Source organism: Podarcis muralis, chromosome 7 (assembly GCF_964188315.1).
Source record: "Podarcis muralis chromosome 7, rPodMur119.hap1.1, whole genome shotgun sequence".
Taxonomy (NCBI): domain Eukaryota; kingdom Metazoa; phylum Chordata; class Lepidosauria; order Squamata; family Lacertidae; genus Podarcis; species Podarcis muralis.
In genome coordinates, this window is record NC_135661.1 from 31,869,422 (window position 1) to 31,891,297 (window position 21,876).

General features: G+C 42.5%; 1 protein-coding gene across 6 annotated transcripts in view; it reads right to left on the reverse strand.

Annotated features, from left to right (window-relative positions):
* ZNF536 (zinc finger protein 536) overlaps nucleotides 1-21,876 on the reverse strand; it is a 450,559-nt gene that overhangs the window by 65,619 nt on the left and 363,064 nt on the right. The window contains exon 8 of one of the 6 annotated variants that reach the window (XM_028740296.2): nucleotides 16,058-16,098. The exons of the other annotated variants lie outside the window; for them this stretch is intronic. Within the exon in view, the coding sequence (XP_028596129.2) occupies nucleotides 16,085-16,098 (14 nt within the window). The 3' untranslated portion in view covers nucleotides 16,058-16,084. The remainder of the gene's footprint in view (nucleotides 1-16,057; nucleotides 16,099-21,876) is intronic. 6 annotated transcript variants of the gene reach the window in all.

Consider the following 21,876-nt stretch of genomic DNA (forward strand, 5'->3'; position numbering starts at 1 on the left):
TCGTGCATTTTTGTAAATATTGTTTCTGTATACAAAACCGCACCGGAAATTTGGAGAAGTGCAAATTTCAAAAGCTGCATGTGTTTCAGTTACATATATTGTTTCTGAAAGTGCAGATCTGATCAATTTGGCTTTAAATGTGACCTGAGTTGAATTCCTCAGCAATCCCTGTTTACAAATGCCCCTCTCCTCAATTTACTCCTCACCTGTTGCAGCCTTTTCCCCCCCTTCTCCAGTCAGTTTTCGACAAATAGACCCTCCTGTAAATTATGGGGCCACCTAGGTGCAATATAAATTGCATATGAAGGGCAGATGAGAAACACCTAGAGGAATAGGCTGATTATGAATATTTCATTTCTTCTGTCTCCTTGAGTTTTGTGCAAGATATAGTGGTATATACATACACAATTATATAAAAATCTGTTGGGGTATTTGCTTCTCTATGCATATACCGTTTATTAGTGTCATTCTAATCATAAATACAATTATTCTTGAGTACTCTATTGCAAAAACCAATAAAGTAGGCCTCAGCAGAGATTCCGAAATTGTTTAACTTTTCTCTAGCAAAAAAATATAAAAATATTAAAACACTATTATCACATCAATGAGAGGAAAAGACAGGAAGATAATAAAGTTATGTTAAACCTCCCTGTATGTACTCATGTGTGAAACAGTTATGTCTGGTCACATAATTGCAATGGTTCTGAGAAATATTTCATATTTTATAATGAACATTAAAAGAGTTTGTGGATCATTACTTTATATGAGTTCCAAAGTTATTACATAAAACCCAACAGGAATGGTTATAAATTATTTGATCCTCCAGTCTAGCCTTGGTAAACATAACATGAAAGCTCAACCATTGCAGAGTCGGCAGACAAGTTGCATGTCAGGAGGTGAGCTATATTTCTACAGACAGAGAAGAACAAAAGGGAAGTTGGGAGGGGGGCGCCAGGAGACCATTAGAGAGCCCCGTTTTGCTTGCTGTTTGCATGAAATTTGATTCTGAAATTAACTTGGTGCCGTGACCCTAACACTTTGCATAAAAGAAAGTCCTTTCATTTTAGCGACACTCAACCTTCCAGATACCGGTAATCGCCGTCAAGATTGCAGTCTTACAACTGCACTCCAGGAGTTATGCACAGGGCACAGAACAACATGGAGCAACATGGATAAATTATATGTGTTGCAGAGCAGCCCAATTCTCTTGCATGAAACATCACGGTACCATAAGTTAAGAGTGCAAATATTCCCTGGCACAGTTTACCACCATGGTGTCTACAGGACATTAAACAGAGAAGATATACCTATTACCTTTGCCCAAATGCGTTCCATTCCTTCCACTGGGAATGAAGGAGAAATTCAAGCCAGTACACATTTGCAGCGAAATCTATCAAATTTGCACTTTCCCAAACAATATGATAACCACTATCCTTCAAAAGCCACACTAATCCCAAGGGTCATCTAGTGATTCCTGCAATGCAGGAATCACAACTAAAGCATCACTGACAGATGGCCATCCAAACTCTGATTAAAAACCTTTGATGAAGGAAAGGCCACCTTCTAAGGGAGCTCGTTCCACTGTCAGACAGCTCTTACTGTCAGAAAGTTCTTCCTAATGTTTAGTCAGAATATCCTTTCTAGTCATTTGAAAACATTGGTTTGTGTACTACTCTCTGGAGCAGGAGAAAACAAGTTTTCTCCATCTTTCCAAAAAGAAGAGCCAGCTGGATCAGGCCAAGGATCCATCCTGTTTGTGTTGGTTCAATTGCTCATACCATGCAGCACAAATTATACCTTAAGGCTGCAAATCTAAGCATATTTGCTAACATGCAAGTCCCAGGGAAGCTGGTGGGACTTACTTCCAAGTAAGTATTGTTTGGATGAAGCCATTGCTGCTCATTCTCAAAGCTGCATCTGGAATAAATGGAAGCTCATTCTCCTGCATATTGTTTTGTCTACAGCTTTGATATTATTATAACCATAGCCCAAAAGTCATTGTCATCATCCTTGAACTTAACACCACAGTTCATGCCTAAGATATCGTACTTAGTGAGAAAATAATACTGCAAGCAATTTATCTGATCTTTTTTTTCAAAAGGTTCCTGAAGAGCACCTCATTGAAATATGAAAAATACAGTGTACTAACAAAAATTACATACTTGACACAATTAACATGAATTTTTTTTTCTGTCTCCTAACAATAGTTAGCAGGCAGCATTTTAATGAATAAATGATCATTTGTGTCAGAGATAAGTGTAATTCTAGATGGGTTCCATGTGACATATACAGTAGCTTGTTCATCTAGTGCTATTAGTCTATTGCCTTTTGTGTTCATATACTTCAGGGATGGGTTCAAAAAACTTGCTTCCTTATAAAGGGAACAAAAAGAAGTGATGTAACAAAATCTCTGAATACGTGAATATAGACAATTGCTATGGCCCATGATATTCCCTGGAGAACACCAAAAGGAATAATAATGTGTGCTCTAAGGTTCTGTGGGATATATAGTAACAGAAATGGCTTTAGGAGTGCATCTATTTTTAGCGTATCGGTCTACTTATACCCCATGTTTCCCTTAATAGGAAAATACCCAAGGTGATTTACAACAATCAAAATAATTGCAAGATTACAGTCATAAAAATCAACAGCGACAACAGCAACTTCCTTCTGAATAAGCCATCAAAAGGCTGCTTTAAAAGGATTTTGAAAGTCTCTAAAACAAGGCTTGAATCAGGCAGACTAACGCTCTCCTACTTCTCTCCCATCTCAGTCAGGAAGACGCAGAAGAGCCTGACTTATGGAAACTCGCTGTGGTAACTTCTGAGAACCTGATCGGCACAGCCTTTGTCAAGCTGGTGCCCTGCAGATGTTTGGGACTACAGCTCCCATCAGCCACAGTGAGCACAACCATGCATAATGGGCCATGCTTCTCCTGGCTAATGGAAAGAAAATGACCACTGCATAATGGAGAGGGGGTATTAAAGGGACCCAGTGTGGGAAGAGGAGCAAAAGAAGGCAAAGCCTTCATTCATTCTTCCCCTTCCTACTTTTGCTGGAACTTGATACCCAGAATGCATTCCTCACCTGGCACTCTATGCAAACCTGTGGCCATCCTGATCGCTGTAAACATATGGGCAGATGTGCAACCCACCTGCCACTAGGAAGCTTGATAAACCTTCATTGTTTTGCTTCCTGCCTGGCACAGATGGAAGGATCTGTCCATTTTGGCGCCCTCCATTCCTCCGTTTTCCCCCTATCTTAAATCTAGTTTTCCACATTCCTGCAGCGATTTGTGTCTGCTTGTGTGTTTTAAAATCCTCATGTATCACCTGGACAGCTATAATGCACGTCATGGCCGGTGAGCTGGATCTGGCTTGGTGGTCATACATTTGGCAAGCCTGGCCTCCTCATTGATAACTGCCATATACACTTGGCAAGGGACAACAGAGAAGCTCGATGGTAGAGCACATGCTTTGCATGCAGACGGTCCCAAGTTCAATTCCTGGTTTCTAGATGGAAATGGGGGGAGGATCTCAGTCTGAGACCCTGGAGAGCTGCTGCCAGCCAGAGTAGACAATACTGAACTAGATGGAACTAGATGGACAAACTGTTCAGTATCAGGCAAACCTCCTATTAATTTTATCCAAGACATTTCCATCCTGCTCTTCTTAGAGTAGTTAACATAACCATGCATGACACAGAAGCAGCAACAGCTGCAAATAATTCCTGGCGCATCCTCATAGCTGCATTTTTTGAAAACTTACTTATCTTTGTTCCGTCTTTCCAGGATGTCATTTGAAAGGGGAATTCACACCTCTCCCTCCAGGGTGACACAGATGTGTGCACACATCCACCACAGATCTGTTCAGTTTGTGCAACATCCCACTGCAAATTCTGCATCTCTGCATCATCCCACGGAAAACCACCTTTTGACTATGGACCGATTTCTCCTTTCATCTTTCCCATGGTGAAGTCATCATGAGATTATTTTACCTCATCAATTTCACATAGACGGTAAAGGGACGGTATCCGCAATATACAAAATACTACTCCAAAATCTCGCAAATCCCCTAGACGCAATCAAAAATCAATGGGAGAATGACATAGGCTATGAGATAAACCCCACTCAATGGACCAGAATGTGGTCTAAACCCCCCTTTAAATCCATATCAACGAAAAGAAAAGAACTCACACTGAAACTCACCTACAGGTGGTACCTAACACCAAGGAAACTAGCGCTAATACACCCAGGAACCTCACCAAAATGCTGGAGAGGGTGCACCTCCACAGGCACATACTTCCACATGTGGTGGGAGTGTCCCAAAATCCAACTATTCTGGACAACAGCCATACAAGAAATTTGTAAAATAACTAAGCAAGTAATAGACACCACCCCAGAATTGGCCCTACTAAACATCTTCCAAGACAACAATGCCCATTTACACCACAAAGAACTCATAACCCACCTGCTCTCAGCAGCCAGAAACACCATAACCAGACACTGGAGAGACCTGTCAGGAGTAAGCATGGACCAATGGTATCAAATAGTATGGGAAACAGCCCTACTAGAAAAATTAACTAATAAACTGAAACTGACACGGGGACAAACAGAAGAAGATGCCTTCACCCCGGTATGGCTCCCCTTTATCACACACACAGCCCAACAGGACAATGACAATAATCCACCAACAGCATACAAATCAATATGGCTAACCTGATCCAAAACACCCACCCACCTCACTCACACACGAAAACAAAGATCACCACAGCCAATCACAAGCAAACAATCACACCCTAGGCCAACCCCAACCTCTCTCACCACCAAAGGAACACAAGTGAACAACACAAGCACGCTGACACCAAACTCTACACACATTAAACATAATAGAAACACCGCCACCCAATCCCACCCTTATCCATCTTCCCTCTCTCCACCCCCCTTTCTCTTTTCTCTCCTTTTTTTATTTTTATTTTTATTTTCTTCTCCCCCTAATGCCTCAACAAATGAAACAGATTTGTAAAAATGTTACATGGGGAAAAATATATATGAGGCACTACACTTCTGTAAAACAAGAAAATCCTTAATAAAATATTAAAAAAAAAAAAAAAATCAATTTCACATAGAGAGTTTGTCTTATGAATGCACCCCTCCCCAACATGATGACAACTGGTATTTACCACATCAGGGAGCCTGTTAGCTCCCAAGCTTTTCACCTGATGTGGTAAATACCAGCTGTCACTAAGTAGGGGTGCACTCACAGGAAATAGTTCTCCAAGTGAACATGCTGATGTACAAGAATATCAGGGTGACTTTAACATGTCAAATATGGACATTGAAAGCAGGCATATAGGGGGCTGCTAGGAATTCATGGAAACAATTCCTTCCTTGTTTTGTTTATTGTGTTTTCAATTTCCTTTTTTCTTCTTCACCAGAAACTTACAAATATGACATTCTCCCCCATTTAAACATGCACCCAGTTCTGTTCCCAACTCAAGATATGACATAAACAACAGTTTAGTACTTTTTAGTTGTCTTAAGCAACTGTTCCTTAACCAGGGGAAGCATGCTATGGCAAAATCTGAGTAAGATCCAATGTCAATGTTCAAGACATTTGCTTTTTATACAGGAAACCCTCAAATCTGTAATTTCGAGAAGTGCCATCTTGTTCATGGTGTTCACTAGCCTCAGAACTTTCCAATTTTTAACAAATCTCAAGGCTTCTTGTAGAAGAACTGAGCAGGCCTCGGAATATATATATGGCATATATATATATATATATATATATGGAATATATATATATGGCAGCAATCCTTTTATACCACAGCCATAATTTTGAAGTATAAAGATTGCAACTATTGATAGTGCAGTTCCACCTTTATCTACCTTGACATGATACTTCACTAAATTGTAAGGATAAAAAAAAACTTCTTTTTTTGTTGTTGAGAGGTGCAAGTTGATCAAGCTTTGGCATTTTAAAGCTAATCTATTTATCATTGTTTTCTTCACTTCTACAAGGGATAAAAATACATTTAGAAATATTTTCAAAACGGCCTCTAGGTGGTGCTACTACTGCATTGCTTTGGTGTTTCGGCACAATGAAAACATTAATTTGCTATGAGATAATTTTTGACGTAAATGTAAAATGGTGCCCATTCGAACTCAGTAATGAAGCATAGTGCATTTCTACAGCTCCTAATTTGACTAGTTAAATGACTCCATTACGTGTCTAACAGACAGAAGCAAATAATTTCTGGTCAGTTGACGCTCACTTATCCGTATCATTTTACCCTGAAAATAAAGTCTCTAATCTACAGTTTCTTTGTCTTAGTTTTTAATATTATTAAAGCACACATACTTAAGTAATAAGAAATGCAAAGGGCAGAGACTATCAATTAAGGTGGAGGGGAAAACAGATTTCAAATGCATATATGCTAGTAGCATTTGAAAAGCACAAAACACCACAGGCAATAAATTAAAGAAAAAGACAACAGTGTTGTTTTGCCTATATTGTTGGAGATAAAGCTTTTTTTATTTTTTTAAAAAAACTATTATAAATATATTTATTTATTTGTGGCTTCTGAAAGCGTGAGTGAAGCCATTCCTGGAGCTATATTTGATAAAGTTTGCGATCCAAGTTTGAAAACATTTTGACAGCTCCTTTGTGGTACATATTGTTAGAGCAAATAGGGCCGGCCATCTTAATAAATATCAGGTGATGAATTTTTTTTGCCTCCAGGAACAAAAATGGTTAAATGCTGAATCTTTATGTTCCTTGTCTAAATGCTTCCCCCCCCCCCCAACTCCTTCTTCCTGCTGAAAACAAGTTTAGAATTAAAGCATATCACTTTACACATATTGCATGCATATTAGTGAGACACAGCTGTTTATGCCTCACTCTTAAGAGCCATATGATTAAGTTATGGGATATCAGATAATCCAAAGTCTCTCTCTATTGGTCACCGTCCGCAGACAAAGGCTTTTTAGTTTTAAGTCCATTTAATGACAGAATGTCCAATTCGACAAATGTGTGAGTAATTCCAATGGAACACCTGTGGCTCCCTCTGCTAGACTATGGAAGAGAAGATATAAAATGTCATTACAGTAGCATGCAGTGTCTGACTTTTATCTTTAAAAGGGGGAGGAGGAGGAAGGGGGTATTCAGTCTGTTACTCCAGCTCAAACTCACACCATCATCCTCAGGTTCCCAGGATTTCCAGAAAGATGAATGGCATCCTGTTATCCAAAGTGTAGTCGACTTTTCTCTTTTTTATGTTTGCGCAATAAGGACAGAGCAGGGTGGATAGATTAGATAGACAGATAGATGACAAATAGGGGTGTGTGGGTGTGGGTGTGTAGACACACACACTTACATATAAATATATTAACAGGCTGATTTCATGGAAACATGTGAGTTCCAATGGCAGGTACATAATTCATAGGTGACTTGAGGAAGGTCCCCAGTAGGGCTTAGGGAGTCACTGTCAGTCAGAGTAGATAATACTAACCCAGATAGAACAGTGGTCTGACTCAACTGAGTGTTGACTTTTTCCATTTTCAAATTCCAAAATAATAATAAAGAGGGGTGCTACAAAGCTGTAACATGACTTGGGGATTCAAAATATATTTTAGTTAAATTAATATAATTTAGGGGTTTTTTTGTAAATAAAATGTGCGTGAAATTGCACAGAAATAATTAAATATGATTGCCAAGAACTTGAAGTTTGTTTGCTTGCATGTTTGTTTGTTTGTTGTTAAGAATTACCCGACATTTTCGGAAGGTAAAATGTAAACTATTTGGTTTTCCAAAAGCAGTTTATGTACTTCATCAAACGTAGACTTACCAAGGTAAACGCTCAATCATAAAAAGAATAGCAGATTTGAATTCCCCACACCCAAAAACATACTTTGAAGACCCCCTCACTGAAGAAATTTGCAAAAATTGTTTCACCCCCTAAAATGACACACCCCAAAGGTGGCTTCCCGTGTGCCCCTGTTGATCCTTTTTATTAAACTTATTTCATCCCTCTGAAGTCAGTAAGACTCTCAAACACCTGAAATCCACATTATTCACCTTAACTGGGCTATGAGCTAGGCAGTAAGTTCATATTCGAAATGCACTGCCAACTTCCTTATAGTCCTAGCATTCACCCATTTGGGTATGTAGCCAGCAGCATCACCTCAAGGCCTTATTTTTACGCTTTGATTAATTCAGAGCAGGACTTTTGCAGCCATCAGGGCAAATCTCAAAATGACACCAGGTGGCAGGTGGACCAGAATTGGGAATCGCTCCAAATTTATCCAAACCAACCCACCATCTGGTCCCTCTTGTTTGAGTTTTGCAACATCCAGGGTTAAGTGAACAGGCATCCTGGCATTTGAGGTGATGTCAAGAGGTAGCAAAGTTCTGTCTGTCAAAGTAATGCCCATAGCTGTAATGACTTGCTTGTCACACACAAGTTCATCATTAAATGATGGAAATGCCTATGCAAGTCAGGTGACAAGAGGAAAATTTACCTGAAACATCATCTTATAGCCCACTCGATCACTTTGATCTGCAGAGCTGGCACCGTTACAGGTGCCGCATAATTCTTGTTCTGCCTTTGTGAAAAAACCAATCTTTTAGCGTGGCATTACCCACACTTTGGAACTCCCTGCCTATTGACATCAGGCGGGTGCCTTCACTGTGCTCTTTTCAGCACCTGCGAAAAACAGTTTTGTTTAGGCAAGACTACCCAGACATTTAGGGACACGGGTGGCACTGTGGGTTAAACCACAGAGCCTAGGGCTTGCCGATCAGAAGGTTGGCGGTTCAAATCCGCGCGACGGGGTGAGCTCCCGTTGCTCGGTCCCTGCTCCTGCCAACCTAGCAGTTCGAAAGTACGTCAAAGTGCAAGTAGATAAATAGGTACCGCTCCGGTGGGAAGGTAAACGGCGTTTCCGTGCGCTGCTCTGGTTCGCCAGAAGCGGCTTAGTCATGCTGGCCACATGACCCGGAAGCTGTACGCTGGCTCCCTTGGCCAATAAAGTGAGATGAGCACCGCAACCCCAGAGTCGGCCATGACTGGACCTAATGGTCAGGGGTACCTTTACCTTTTACCCAGACCTGTGGGATGTGGATGGCGCTGTGGGTTAAACCACAGAGCCTAGGACTTGCCGATCGGAAGGTCAGCGGTTCGAATCCCCACGACGGGATGAGCTCCCGTTGCTAAGTCCCTGCTCCTGCCAACCTAGCAGTTTGAAAGCACCTCAAAGTGCAAGTAGATAAATAGGTACCGCTCCGGCAGGAAGGTAAACGGCATTTCCGTGCACTGTTCTGGTTCGCCAGAAGCGGCTTAGTCATGCTGGCCACATATGCTGGCTCCCTCGGCCAATAAAGCAAGATGAGCGCCGCAACCCCAGAGTCGGTCACAACTGGACCTAATGGTCAGGGGTCCCTTTACCTTTACCTTTACCTTTACCCAGACATGTAGAATGTTGACATTTATTTTAATCTGTTTCCAGTTTATTGCTGATTTTATCCTTTAACGTTTCAAAGAGCTGTTTTGACTGGCAATCTTATTGTTTTATTCTCTATTAAGCCACTTTGAGGGATTTTCTTTGCAGTCAAGCGGTGTATAAATTTTATGGAATAAACAACAATTGAGTAGATATTACCAAACCACCCAATTCGTTTCAATGCAATAGCATCCATTTCCCCCAAAAAAGGTTCTTTAAGAAAGGGCAACCTGAAGCATAGCTGCCGACAAGCACAGATATGCTCTTAGGATGCATTTACTCAGTCCACGTAGCTCTTCTATATGTAAACAAGCTATCGTAGCTTTTCATATCGTAGACAGAACTTTTGCCTCTCCTCCCCCTCAAACTTAGGGCTCCTTCACATTTTCATTTGCCCTGCCATTTCCCCCCAGGAAAACCTGGGGTTTCAGAGGTGCCAACTTGAATAGAATATTGAAAGGCAGGTAAGCCCCATCCCACAAAGTATCTTAAGGGAGGAGACCGAAGGGACCTTAGCTCCTAGGAGTTGGCTCCTTAGTTCTGAATCAAAACAAGCAGCAATTGGGTTTTCTGATGCTTGCTGTTTGTTTTGATTGAGGACGAAAGAGTGGGTTTTCCAGGGAAAGCAGTAGAAGAAAGGCGAAACCGCTCTGACACATGTTTTCTAGGCACAGAACAGGCAGAATTATGACTCCCATAATTCTTGTCAACGTGAAATCTGACATTCAGTCGCCAGTCACCTGTCCATCCAACATATCTGTGAACTGAAATAAGTGAGCAGGTTGGGACAGGAATTAAGCTCCCAACCTTCATAGATTCAGTTGACAGCCTGAGCATTGCTTACCCAAGTACGTGGGTAACTGTCTGAGCTCATGGTGTGTGGACTCAGTTTCCTGGTCACACGGAGAGCTCTGATGAATGTGCAACTGAAATAAATGCAGGCTCCATTCAGACCTTTGGCTGACCATGCAGAAGTCAGAGTGGATCTAAGAGGTATATTTCTACTCCTTCCTGTCCATGCATTCATGACCATATATAGTATGGGAACCCTGGGAACAGGGTTGCATATCAATAAATCAGATTATAGACATCCATAGGTGTACCAGACTATTTTTTTTTTTGTTTCCTGCACTTGTATCCCACTTTTTTCTCTCCAAGCAGCTCAAGGTGGCATACAATGGTTCTTCCCTTCCTCATTTTATCCTCACAACAACCCTATGAGGTAGGCTAGGCTGAGAGGCAGTGACTGGCCCCTGAGTTCACCCAGTGAGCTTCATAGTTGAGTGGGACTTGAACCCTGCTCTAACCACTACACCACACTGACTCTCTTATCTTGTAGTTTGGGCATGATCAATGGACCCTGACATTAAACAAAAAATATTGACCAATGAACACTGATACAACTTTTTAAATGAAGGCACAGGTGTGGCAAAGTAATTTGGGGTTGCACTAATAGGATCTGAAATGATGGCCATTCCTCTGCTGGTTTCAACAGATCTAGAAAAAGCTAATGCTATAAAGATCATCAGCTCCAAAGGCTTGCAGAGAACAGAGAAGAAAATATGAATGCAAATAGGTAAAGAGAGAGAGAAACTGATTTGAAAAAAACATTAGAGGGATGAAAACGAGAAGAGTTCCCACCAATGTTTTAAAAGAAGAAAGGTAGAAGTCGGCAAGCAACTTTAATACTAATGGATGGGGCAACCGATGTAACACTTATGCTTAATAACAGCTCTAGGGAAGATCAAGGAAATTAAACACCAGTAAGCTCAACTTCAGCAGTGGGGAAGATATTGGAAACACTAATCAGGGACAAAACAGGGAAAGTTATGATTTAATTAAAGATATTCAGCATGGATTCACAAAAGGGAGATCATACGTAACAAAAACTAATAGAATATTTTGGGGAGGGGGGAACCGCACCGGCAAAAAAAGAATTGAAGACGGATGCTGTGAGCATGATTAACAGCGCCCTGTGTTTCGTTACCACCTGAAACACTGAGCCACTATCCATATCCCATTGTTGTCAGCGAAAAAGCTTGCATGGATTCTTGCAGGATTTGGTTTTGCTCCTGAACTTCAGATATTCCGTCAAAGTCGTGGCCTGCCAAAGATGGTACCAAGGAGTAAGACGCTGACAGCAAACGTCTTTCTTATATGGATAATAAAAGTAAGAAATCATGGGACCAAAACTTGATGCATCTTAGTCCTAAACCACCCAGACCTGGCAACCTCAGACATTCCTGGAGTGCAGATGTCACCGAGGCTGTAAGCTGTGCAAGACTGGCTGATACAGTAACTGCAGACTTGGTTGAGCAGTGCTAATGTTTCCCAGGCAGAAACGCAAGCCAGTGCGCTCAATCTCAGGCCAAAAATGTTTCCAATAATTTATTCCAGCCCCAAGCAGCACTGGTAGCTGCTGCACTGTCAATGAACTGTATAGTATCCCAGATCCCTTTCACTTAGCAGAACGGCCGATTATGCAAGGGATGCATCCATCTGGCTAATGGTAGGGCCGGACATGCTCCTGGCATTACTTTCCATGCTGGTTCCCTGCTCCTGGCATTACTTTCCATGCTGGGCTGTCCTTTTATGATCTGATTTCAAGGAGAGAGGCATTAAAAGATGGTCTGTCCGATTTCATAATGAAACCGCACTGGTTGCTACCAGTTCTGGAGAAGAAATTAAGTTGATGTTAAGAAGCAGCAATTCAGATGGAATTTCTTGATATGAGCATAAGATGAAAGGTGTGTGGATCTGCCAGCATCAGTAGGAATGACAAGACATTTAATGGGAATAGAAGGATCTACTCAAAATAAAATACAGACTGCGCACTAAGGCTGAAACAATTTCTTAATCAATTTGCATCTGTATCTATGTAGTTCTCCATTAAATACTACTACTACTACTACTACTACTAATAATAATAATAATAATTTACCCCACCCATCTGACTGGGTTGTCCCAGCCATTCTTATGTCATTAAGAAATAAGAGCCACAGTTCCCTGAATTAACTGGACACGTGTGGCAGCTCCATCTTCCCACCAAACAAATGTTTGCTACAGCTCACAAGTTTCAGCTAAGTATTAATCCTAAATCAGAAAGAACAACACTATCTTTCAGAAAATACTTTCAGACAGTGTTTAGGCCATGGCACTCCAAGAAGCCACCCAACTCGTATTTCATGACTCAAATTGCATGGTCAAGGACCATGACAGTCTACAACAGGGTAGACTGTGAGTTAAGATTAAATGATTCTTCGTAACTATTAAGAAATTTAGGATAAACTCAAGTGCACTATCCATTTAGTCATCATAAGGAAAATGTGAAAGTGCTAAAAATGTTTGTCCATAAACCAATAGGTGGTATTTTCAGCCAGTCTGTATGGAGCCTAGACACCTGCACTGGAGAATTAAGGTGTATTTGTATGTGTGATATACCATCATTTTCTAAATGGGAAAAAATGAAAATTGAACACCAATACTTTCTTCAGGCCTGCTTCTTTCTTTCTTTCTTGTTGACATTTTTGTAGATTGTGACAAACATTCATTCTAACATAATTGCCTACATTTTCTTCTTCTTCTTGAATTCCCTATAGCTACAGAGAAATGCTGGAATCCATTATTGAGCTACCCTGATGGCAGGCACTTGATTGACATTTATCTGTTTGAAACATTTCCATGCCTTCTTTCCAGGGCTCAAGGTGGCGTACAACAATTGTGATAGCACATTAGAATGCAAATAAACATCAAAGACAAAAGGCACAACAGCAATCTAGTAAAATAAAATAAAATAAAATAAAAAGGGGGGAGGAGAAACCAAGGAGGTAGTCAGCAAGAATAAAGGCCAAATGTTTTGTGATCCCTGCTAAAAGACAGCAAGAAGAGCAAAGACACCCATTGAGGTGGGGGTTAAAGAGGGGGAGACTGCCCCACAGTCTTGGAGCAACTGGTTTAAAAGTCCTGCTTCTGGCCACAAACATTCCCACTTTATGCAGAAGATGAATTTGAGGCAGAGGGTAAGAAGCTGTTGACAGCAGACTCCAGTCCTCAACCCTCTATGGCAGGCACATCCAACTCCAAAGAGACTGTGATCTACTCACATTATAAAAATACTGGCTGTGATCTACCCATTGTTATTGACAGGTGAAGCTTTTTTTAAGGGAGGCAAAGTTGTTGTTGAGCTTTTTTTAGGGGAACCAAATCTTTCTTTGGGGGCGGGGAATCACTAAGCGTCTCATGATCCACCGTGTCCAGTGATCTACCAGTAGATCATGATCTATCTGTTGGATATGCCTGTTCTATGGCATCATCACAGCCAACTCTCTCTCTCTCTCTCTCTCTCTCTCTTTCTCTCTCTCTCTCTCTCTGTGTGTGTGTGTGTGTATATACACACACACAATTGTCTGGTGTGGTGATGGGCTGAGTAAGGCTGTGGTAGTCCTGCTTCTCATCAGATAAGTCTTGGATTGCCAGGGCCCAAACCTGAGACCTAGTGACAGCCACTGGTTATGTCATAAAGCATGAAACATTGAGCATTAACCAGAGTCATTGAGAATATGTCATCAAACTCCTTCCCGCCACTGAGCCCCAGAGATGGAGGTTAATTGGGAGAAGGGAGACGAGAGCTGAGGAGGGTCTGTGCAATAATTTGCAGCCTGCTTCTACCAGGCTGAAACATGCAAGCTGAAAATACAATCTTCATAATAGTAGTAGTAGTAGTAATTTAAGGAACTCCTGTCATCCTGGAGTTTCAAGCCCTCCCTCTGCCACCTGGAAGTTGCCACCTGAAAACTTCAGGTCGGCCCTGGAGGTCTGGCAACCCTAAACCCAGAAAACAGCAACAGCAGGAGCAGCAGCCATGCAACTAAGAAGCTCCGCAGCTGACAAAGGCTTGCACCTGGAAGCCTTTATTATCCCAGAGGAGGAAATTGAAAGGGAAGCGATAAGCATTCCAGACTCTGGGGTGGAGACTGTGAGTGTCAGAACTCCAAATCTCAGGGAAGGGGGAAGGGATAACAGAGAAAAGCCACATTCACATCATACATTTGAAAAAAGCTATGATACCATAGTAGTGATGCCACAGCATCCATAGCAGTGACCAGAGGAGGAATGACCACTGGGAGGAGCACAGAGAGAAGAAACGGCATGGGGCATCTATGGCAGCACAACTAGACACCTTCAACTGCCCCATCTGCAACCAAACATATCTCTCTCTCGTATTGGTCTCTACAGTCACAGCAGGTGCTGTAACCTTCCAAGAGTTTGACTTCATCCCCAAATGTGCACTCTTCCTTCATCTCCCAAGACAGATGGATACCAACAAGAAGATCCCACTTTAAACAGTCATGGCATCCCACAAAGAATTCTGTGAGCTGTAGTTTGCTAAGGGTGCTGATAGTTGTTAAGAGACCCCCATTACCCTCACAGAGCTGCATGTCACCCAGTAAGAGGGATTATTAAACCACTCTGAAAATTGTGGCTCTGAGAGGGGAAGTGGGGCCTTCTAACAACGCTCAACACCCATAACAAACTACAGCTCCCAGAATTCTTTGGGGGAAGACATAGCTGTTCAAAGTGGTATCATAGCACTTTAATTGTATGGTGTAAATGGGACCAAGGACGACTTCTTTTTTTAAGAGATAGCCAAGCAATATTATTTGAATTTAGGTTCCTGGTGATGAGAAGAGGTTGGGACTTCCTGTAGGAGCAATAGCCCCACCAGGTCTTCTCTATAACCCTGACTCAGAAGGACCCCAGGCTGCTGGCCTCTCTTAAAGAGAAAGTAAATTGTAGCACAGGGTCTGATTGGGGGACCCCAGATGCAACAGACATCCCCCACCTCCACTGAAATCAATACAATACTTTTGGATTGTACCCACAATTGTGAAGTCACAGCAAAGATGCGGAAGTAGAGCAACATATCTTCCAACTAAGAAACATATTCTTTCAAGTAAGGGGGGAGGGAGGCCTAGAGGTTGGGGGGAGAGCCCTCCCTGCAAATAGAAAGCTAGCACATCAAGAAAAGCTTTTCATGTGGTAGAGCATACAAACATGCCAAATTCCTAAATGTGGTCCAGGAAGAGCTGTAACATGTGACATTTATAACCGCGTACTTCAACTCTCAGAGAGGAAAGTGGAGGATTAATTGTTTCACCATTTATTCAGTAATGATGCCTAGCCCCGGGATAACAGGTGCTTTTATGTTTGCTTGCACAAATGGAGCTTCTCTGCTCACAGAGGATCCCCATTCGTCCCAAAAGAGGAAATGAATTTATTTGCATGGTTTTTATCCATTGAATTTGGATTGGAACTCATGGCAAGAGAGCCATGTATGGGAGTCTAAGCACTGCATCCCCAGATAAAGAGCAGGATGCATTTTTAACTGCTGCTTCTCCCCACCTGACCCTTGGCAGTTTTTCATTAGGAAATGTGTAAGGGTGCTTACAGTTATCTAAATAATACTCAACTCACAATAAAGCCTGAATAATGTCCTCCCCTCATTGAAAACCAAAACCACAAATACAAGCTGAATGAAAACAAATTGTGAAAAAATACCTGTCTGGATTTTCTCTTGAAAATCAGTCATTGAGAATCATCTGTCAGTAAGACAAAATTAATTACTACATGTGAAATGGAGAAAATCAACATAAATTTAAATATTGCATAATATTACAAAAAGAATAGGTAATCCTATTATCTATTAGTTATATATGTCTGCAATCTAAAATACCCTCACCCCTACCCCCAAAAAACTGACATTACATCATTAGATTTAACAAATATTTTTAAAACAAATATTGTGTGGGGGAAACTGCCTCCAAAATATAGTAACTTGCAAAATTCAGACATCTTTTTTGTTATTCATTTGGTGGTAATGGAGAATCCAATTTGATTTGAGTGTACCTTTAAACCTATGCCAACCTGGGCCAGTTTTAATTCACACAACCATTGTTGCGTGCATCCCCGATAGCTTCACGTGCATGATGAACAGGTCACCCAAATCATTCACCTTGTGTGCTTGTCATTGGCATGCCATCCCTACTTAACCCACAATAAGGTTGGTGGTATGATTCAAAAGCAGGCCCAAAGTGAAGGATTCGGATCACCCACTTGCCTAGACCACTCTGGGCAGGAAACTGTGGCCAGGTGCATACAGAGCAATTGTGAGAACTGTCTCTGATCCAGCCTGCACCCTCAATATAACATGGCACTCCCTCAGCCACATTACCCCAATCACTGTCAGGACAGGCCCAAGGCATTTTGTCATGCAGACATGACACAGAGGTGTGTCCCAGGTTCCCTTGATCATGTCACACAAAGGATGCTGGGACTCTGAACCTATGTGCATAGAGTTGCACGTCTGTAACTTCTAGGTTTCTGCTGAGGTCGCCTGCCATTTCACTGGCAACTATTTGAACGGCTTGGGTTGTCTGATTGGTTGCTACCATGAGTGGCACAGACCTATCCTAGACTTCTTCAAGGTAGAGAGGGAGTGCAGTGTGGTCACCCATGCTGCTCTTTTCCTTAAGCTAGGGAAGGCAACACTGCTGAAGTGGATGGATCTGGGTGTCTGCAAGGGGCCAGGTTAGCATCGAAGGTCACCTTGATGGGCACTGTGTTCCCAAACACAAAGCCATGCCACACACAGAGAGAGAGATGCAAGTCCAAGCACATGGAGTTAAAAAGGAAACCTGAACGGACCCCTGATCTGTTAAGAGATACTATATTGGCTTTATTAGGTACACAACATAGGGAATTACCATAATGTCCCCAAGCAAACTTTATTCACTGTTTATGTAGCGCTAGGGTTTGCCTATATACAATTAAATCAAGTGTTGCAAATATATTAAACCTGCATTTTAATTTGACAAGTGAATTTAGAACTGGGACATGTTTTAAAAGGGTTTCTGGAATTCTAGAGTGTTGCATGTGCTAATGGTTCTGTGTTTGTACCTGGGGGGAGGGGAAACTTTGAGACACATCCTATACTGTCTTGTGCTCATGGCACAGAAGCCGTGTGTGTGTGTGTGTGTGTGTGTGTGTGTGTGTGTCAGTAAGGAGAATGACATGGGTGCCTAGCTGGTGCATGTGAAACAGCAAAGTAGCCATCTTCAAATGTCTTAAGGGCTGTCACATGGAAGATGGAACAAGCTTGTTTTCTCCTGCTCCAGAAGGTAAGATCCAAACCAATGGATTCAAATGAAAAGACGGGAAATTCTGATTAAATATTAGGAAGAATTTTCTGACAGTAAAACTTGTTTGACAGTGGAATGGGCTCCATCAGAAAGTGGTGGACTCTCCTTCGTCAGAGGTTTTTAAAAAGATGTTGGATGGCCCTTCTGTCAGGGATTCTTGAGCTGTGATTCCTGCATTGTAGGGGATTGGACAAGATGACCCTTAGGGTCCCAACTCTACAATTCTGCATATGATTCTATGAAAATAACAGACTCTTCTCAACAAGGATTACCTGACTTGCAGTAGTGTTTCTTCCTTTGCTATGTTGCCTCTCACTGAAAGTGCTGGGCTTGTGCTTCCACCGAGACTAGTTCACTATGTTTTGCCTAAAGGTGCATGTTGACTTTTCACCAGCTCCCCCAAATATTGGTGTTAGCTACACCAGTACGAGGCCAACATGACAGTGTGGACAAAGCAAAATGCCTCTGTCCTCATGGTAAAAACATCTCATCAAATCTCCAAAAGGATACCGTACGGTTTAAAGATATGCAGAAACATACTCCTCCTGCCTGCCTTAGATGGGTTCAAGCTGGGGCCACACCACAGCCAAATCAGAGAGGGGCAAGACATGTGTGAGAGGCAGGGGGCAAGCATATGTTGTACCCCACTGTTGACTGGGGGGGTGGAACCAAAGCAAACTATGTAAGCCATCTCTGCCTCTAGCTAGCCTCTTTTTGTTGCTGTCTCAGCACCCATTCTCCCACCCAGGGCTGCAGCATAGGATTAGCTGGTTGCTTAAGGGCTGAAAAGAATATCTGCACCATTTTTTTCTCTCCCCCCTTTTTATAACTTTCTACCACAATTTATTTTTCTCATTAATTGATGGAGAGTGTTGGGGAAAATGCTGAAGAGATTTGCAGCACAACACTACTTTGATCTGATCCAGCTGGGCTCTTACGTTCATATATTAATCCTGCCATGTACCCAGAATTACCCCTATTTATACTTTCAAGGGATGGAAACACATATATCAACTGCATGCGTCAAAGCTGCTAAGAATCTGTCAGAGGTGGGTGTGAATTGCCTCCCAGACTCTTCAAATCCAGAGGAAAGCTGTGCAGTGCACTAGATCAAGAATGGATACAGGCCAGGCCAGACTCAGCTCCCTTTCAGCCACCAAGCTGTGAGCCAGTTACTCTCTTGTAACCTACCCCACTTTCACTGAATTGCCCTGCAATAAATCCATCTATTATGTCCTGAGCTTCTCAGAGGAAGCGGTGGGGTGTGTTTGTGTGAAGCACAATACAGGACGGCTGCATCTCACATGAAGCTTTGACACATGAAGCTTTGACACATGCAGTTGATATATGCGTTTGGATTTCAATCATACGTGGTTGAAATTGTGCAAGTTAAATCCAGGTGAGGCAGAGAGCTTAAAAAACTCTTTTTGAACCAAGTCCTCTGGGGTTACCCAACACGGAAAGAGCTTTAAAGCTCTTTGCCTTGCTGTGAGTGGAGACAAAACCACCTGAGTTCACATGAGATCTCGCAGGAGCATCCGCAGCCTTCCAGAGCTGATGTACTAAGCAGGCCTTGTACCCAAATCCTCAAGCAAGGTGGAGAGCTTAAAAGCTCTTTTCATGCCCTGTCCACTCGGGGTCACCGGTTGGGAAAATAGCTTATAACCTCTCTGCCTTTTTTTACTGGGCAAGGTCCTCTTGCCACATGGGCTCTGGGAGTACAGGGGATTCTTGCTTTCTCCCTTCTCCTGTGCGGCAGCTCCAAGGGTTTGGCTATGTGTGATTTGAATACGTGGAACCCCAGAACCAAGCCTCCGTGTAAGATGTGATTGTACTGTAAATAAAAACCTACCCCGCAAATTATCCTTGGGAACGTTCTGACAACTTATTAATGGAACTGAGGAGACTTTGCAGTGACAAAGCTTGAGAACTCTTCAGATGGGCTGTGCAGTTGCAAGGGAATTCCCTGTCCAAAAATTCTTGCTTATGAATTGATCCCCAGTGACTCATTCTTTTGAATACGCACAGAACAGCCTTGGACCCTCAGACGTGTTTGTATCTACGCTGAAGGCACAGCATTTCTATTATCTTCTTAAACATAGCTTACTTTCAACATTGCTGCCCCCACTGAGAACAATTCCATGATTACAACGGATAAGGTTCAGGCTTGGCCTGGAAATTCCGGCCTGATACTTTCAGAGCTTAGTGAAAACTGTTTTATGGCAGGAGCTTTATACTATATATATATATATATATCTGAGATAAATCCTAGCCCTAGCTCACTTTTTATTATCCTTTCCCTTCTCCCAAGGAAACTGTTCACGGTTTAATTTAGAATTGAAGATTTTATGCCACAGAACAAAAATGGGAATATGTATGTGCATATGCAAACCTCCCCCCCCCCCAAAAAAAAGAGACACGCAGAGAGGACTAGAATCTTATGTCAATCTGATTTTCAGACTTTGACTATAGACACCTGAGCTCAAATTTCTGCTTAGCCATGAAGTTCACTGAACAATACACTATTTCAATTGAGCATGCCTCATTGCATTCAAAGCATTCTTGTACAACTTTGACGGTCATGGCTTCCCCCCAAGAAGCCTGGGAACTAAAGTTTGTTAAGGGTGCTGGGAATTGTAACCATGTGCCCTTGAAAAACTACAGTTCCCAAGATTCTTTGGTGGAAGCCATGACTGTCAAAGTGGTTTGAGTGCTTTAAATGTATGCTGTGAACGTGACCTATTGTCCGTGTAAAATACGTCGAAGTTTAGGCTAATAATTTACTTTTATATTTTGTGCATGCCTGTGTGTAACGAATTTATATATAGTTCACAGTGGCAAAATGTAGTAGGGACTGATGGAGACCCCCACAGTTGCCTGAAATTCTGGGGAAACTGGTTTGTTAAGGCTTGCTGGAAACTAGAACTCTGTAACGGGTAAAGTACATCGGGGCGTAGAGTAGGCGTGCCAGTGGGGCCATGGCCCCCGATGTGGATTTTTGAGGGGGAGAAAAGCAGGCACCCCCATGCAGATGTCCCCAGCGTGGCCCAGCCCAGTGCTCCCAGTGTCAGAGGAGCCAATGCTTGGCACTGGTACAGGCCGGGCTAGTGGCGTCTGCTTCATTCCTTCCAAGTGCTGCATTGCCTGGTCAATCATTTTATTCCACAGGCCGACAGGCAGCACAACATACCCCTGCTTGGCTCCAATGTGGGGTGGGGTACCTCCATCAGTGTCAGCAGTGAGGGCTGGGGTGCCACAGTAGGCTCCCTCACCTTCCGTGCCCCCTGCCCCCCCAGCGTTCATGTACCTTGCTGTCGCTTGCTCACACAATGCCACTGAACTACAATGCCCAGAATTCTCTGAGGGGAAGGATGTGCTTCGAATGTGTGGTGTGTACACAGCCTAAGTGACACAAGAGGGAAGCACTGTGTAAATATTGCCTGCCTGTCCACACATACGTAAAAATAAAATAAAAAATGCTGCCCCTTTTCAGACATTCAGTGACTGTGAGCTTGCGAGAACTGGGATTCTGCCAAATGTCCCCTTTTAAAAGATTTGTGAGTGGTAACCAAGTAAGTTCTACCTAAAACAGGCCCATTTAATTGAAGTTAACCCTCTCCATTAACTTCAACAGGTCTACTCTGAGTAGGACTTCCTCTGCACTACACATTTAAAGCTGTATCATACCACTTTAAACAGTCATGGCTTCCCCCCCCCCAAGGAATCCTGGGAACTGTAATTTGTTAAGGGGGGGCAATAGTTGTTAGGAGACCCCTATATTCCTCGCAGAGAGCAGCAGCTCACAGTGTTCCCTGGAAAGAGGGACTGATTGTTAAACCACTCTGAGATTCACTACTCCAGGCTGTTGGTTCCCAAAACAAATGAAATCATCCCACATGGGTATGAGAAGGTGCAGGGTCAATCTCCAAATCTGGATCAAGAGGCTGTCAGCTGGTTCCCTAAATATCAACTACATCAAGCATCAGGTGGTCTGAGAAATGGGACAAGGTCCTTCACCCTCATCTAAGTTTGCACTTGGTCATCAAAACTGCACTCCAGAGCAACAACTGGGCAAACTCCCAAGTTATGGCTGGCAAATTTGCAGATGCTCACTAATACAACGGCAAAAGCACAAATAGGTCTAAATGGGTCTTTATAGGCACCATCCACAGAGTGTAT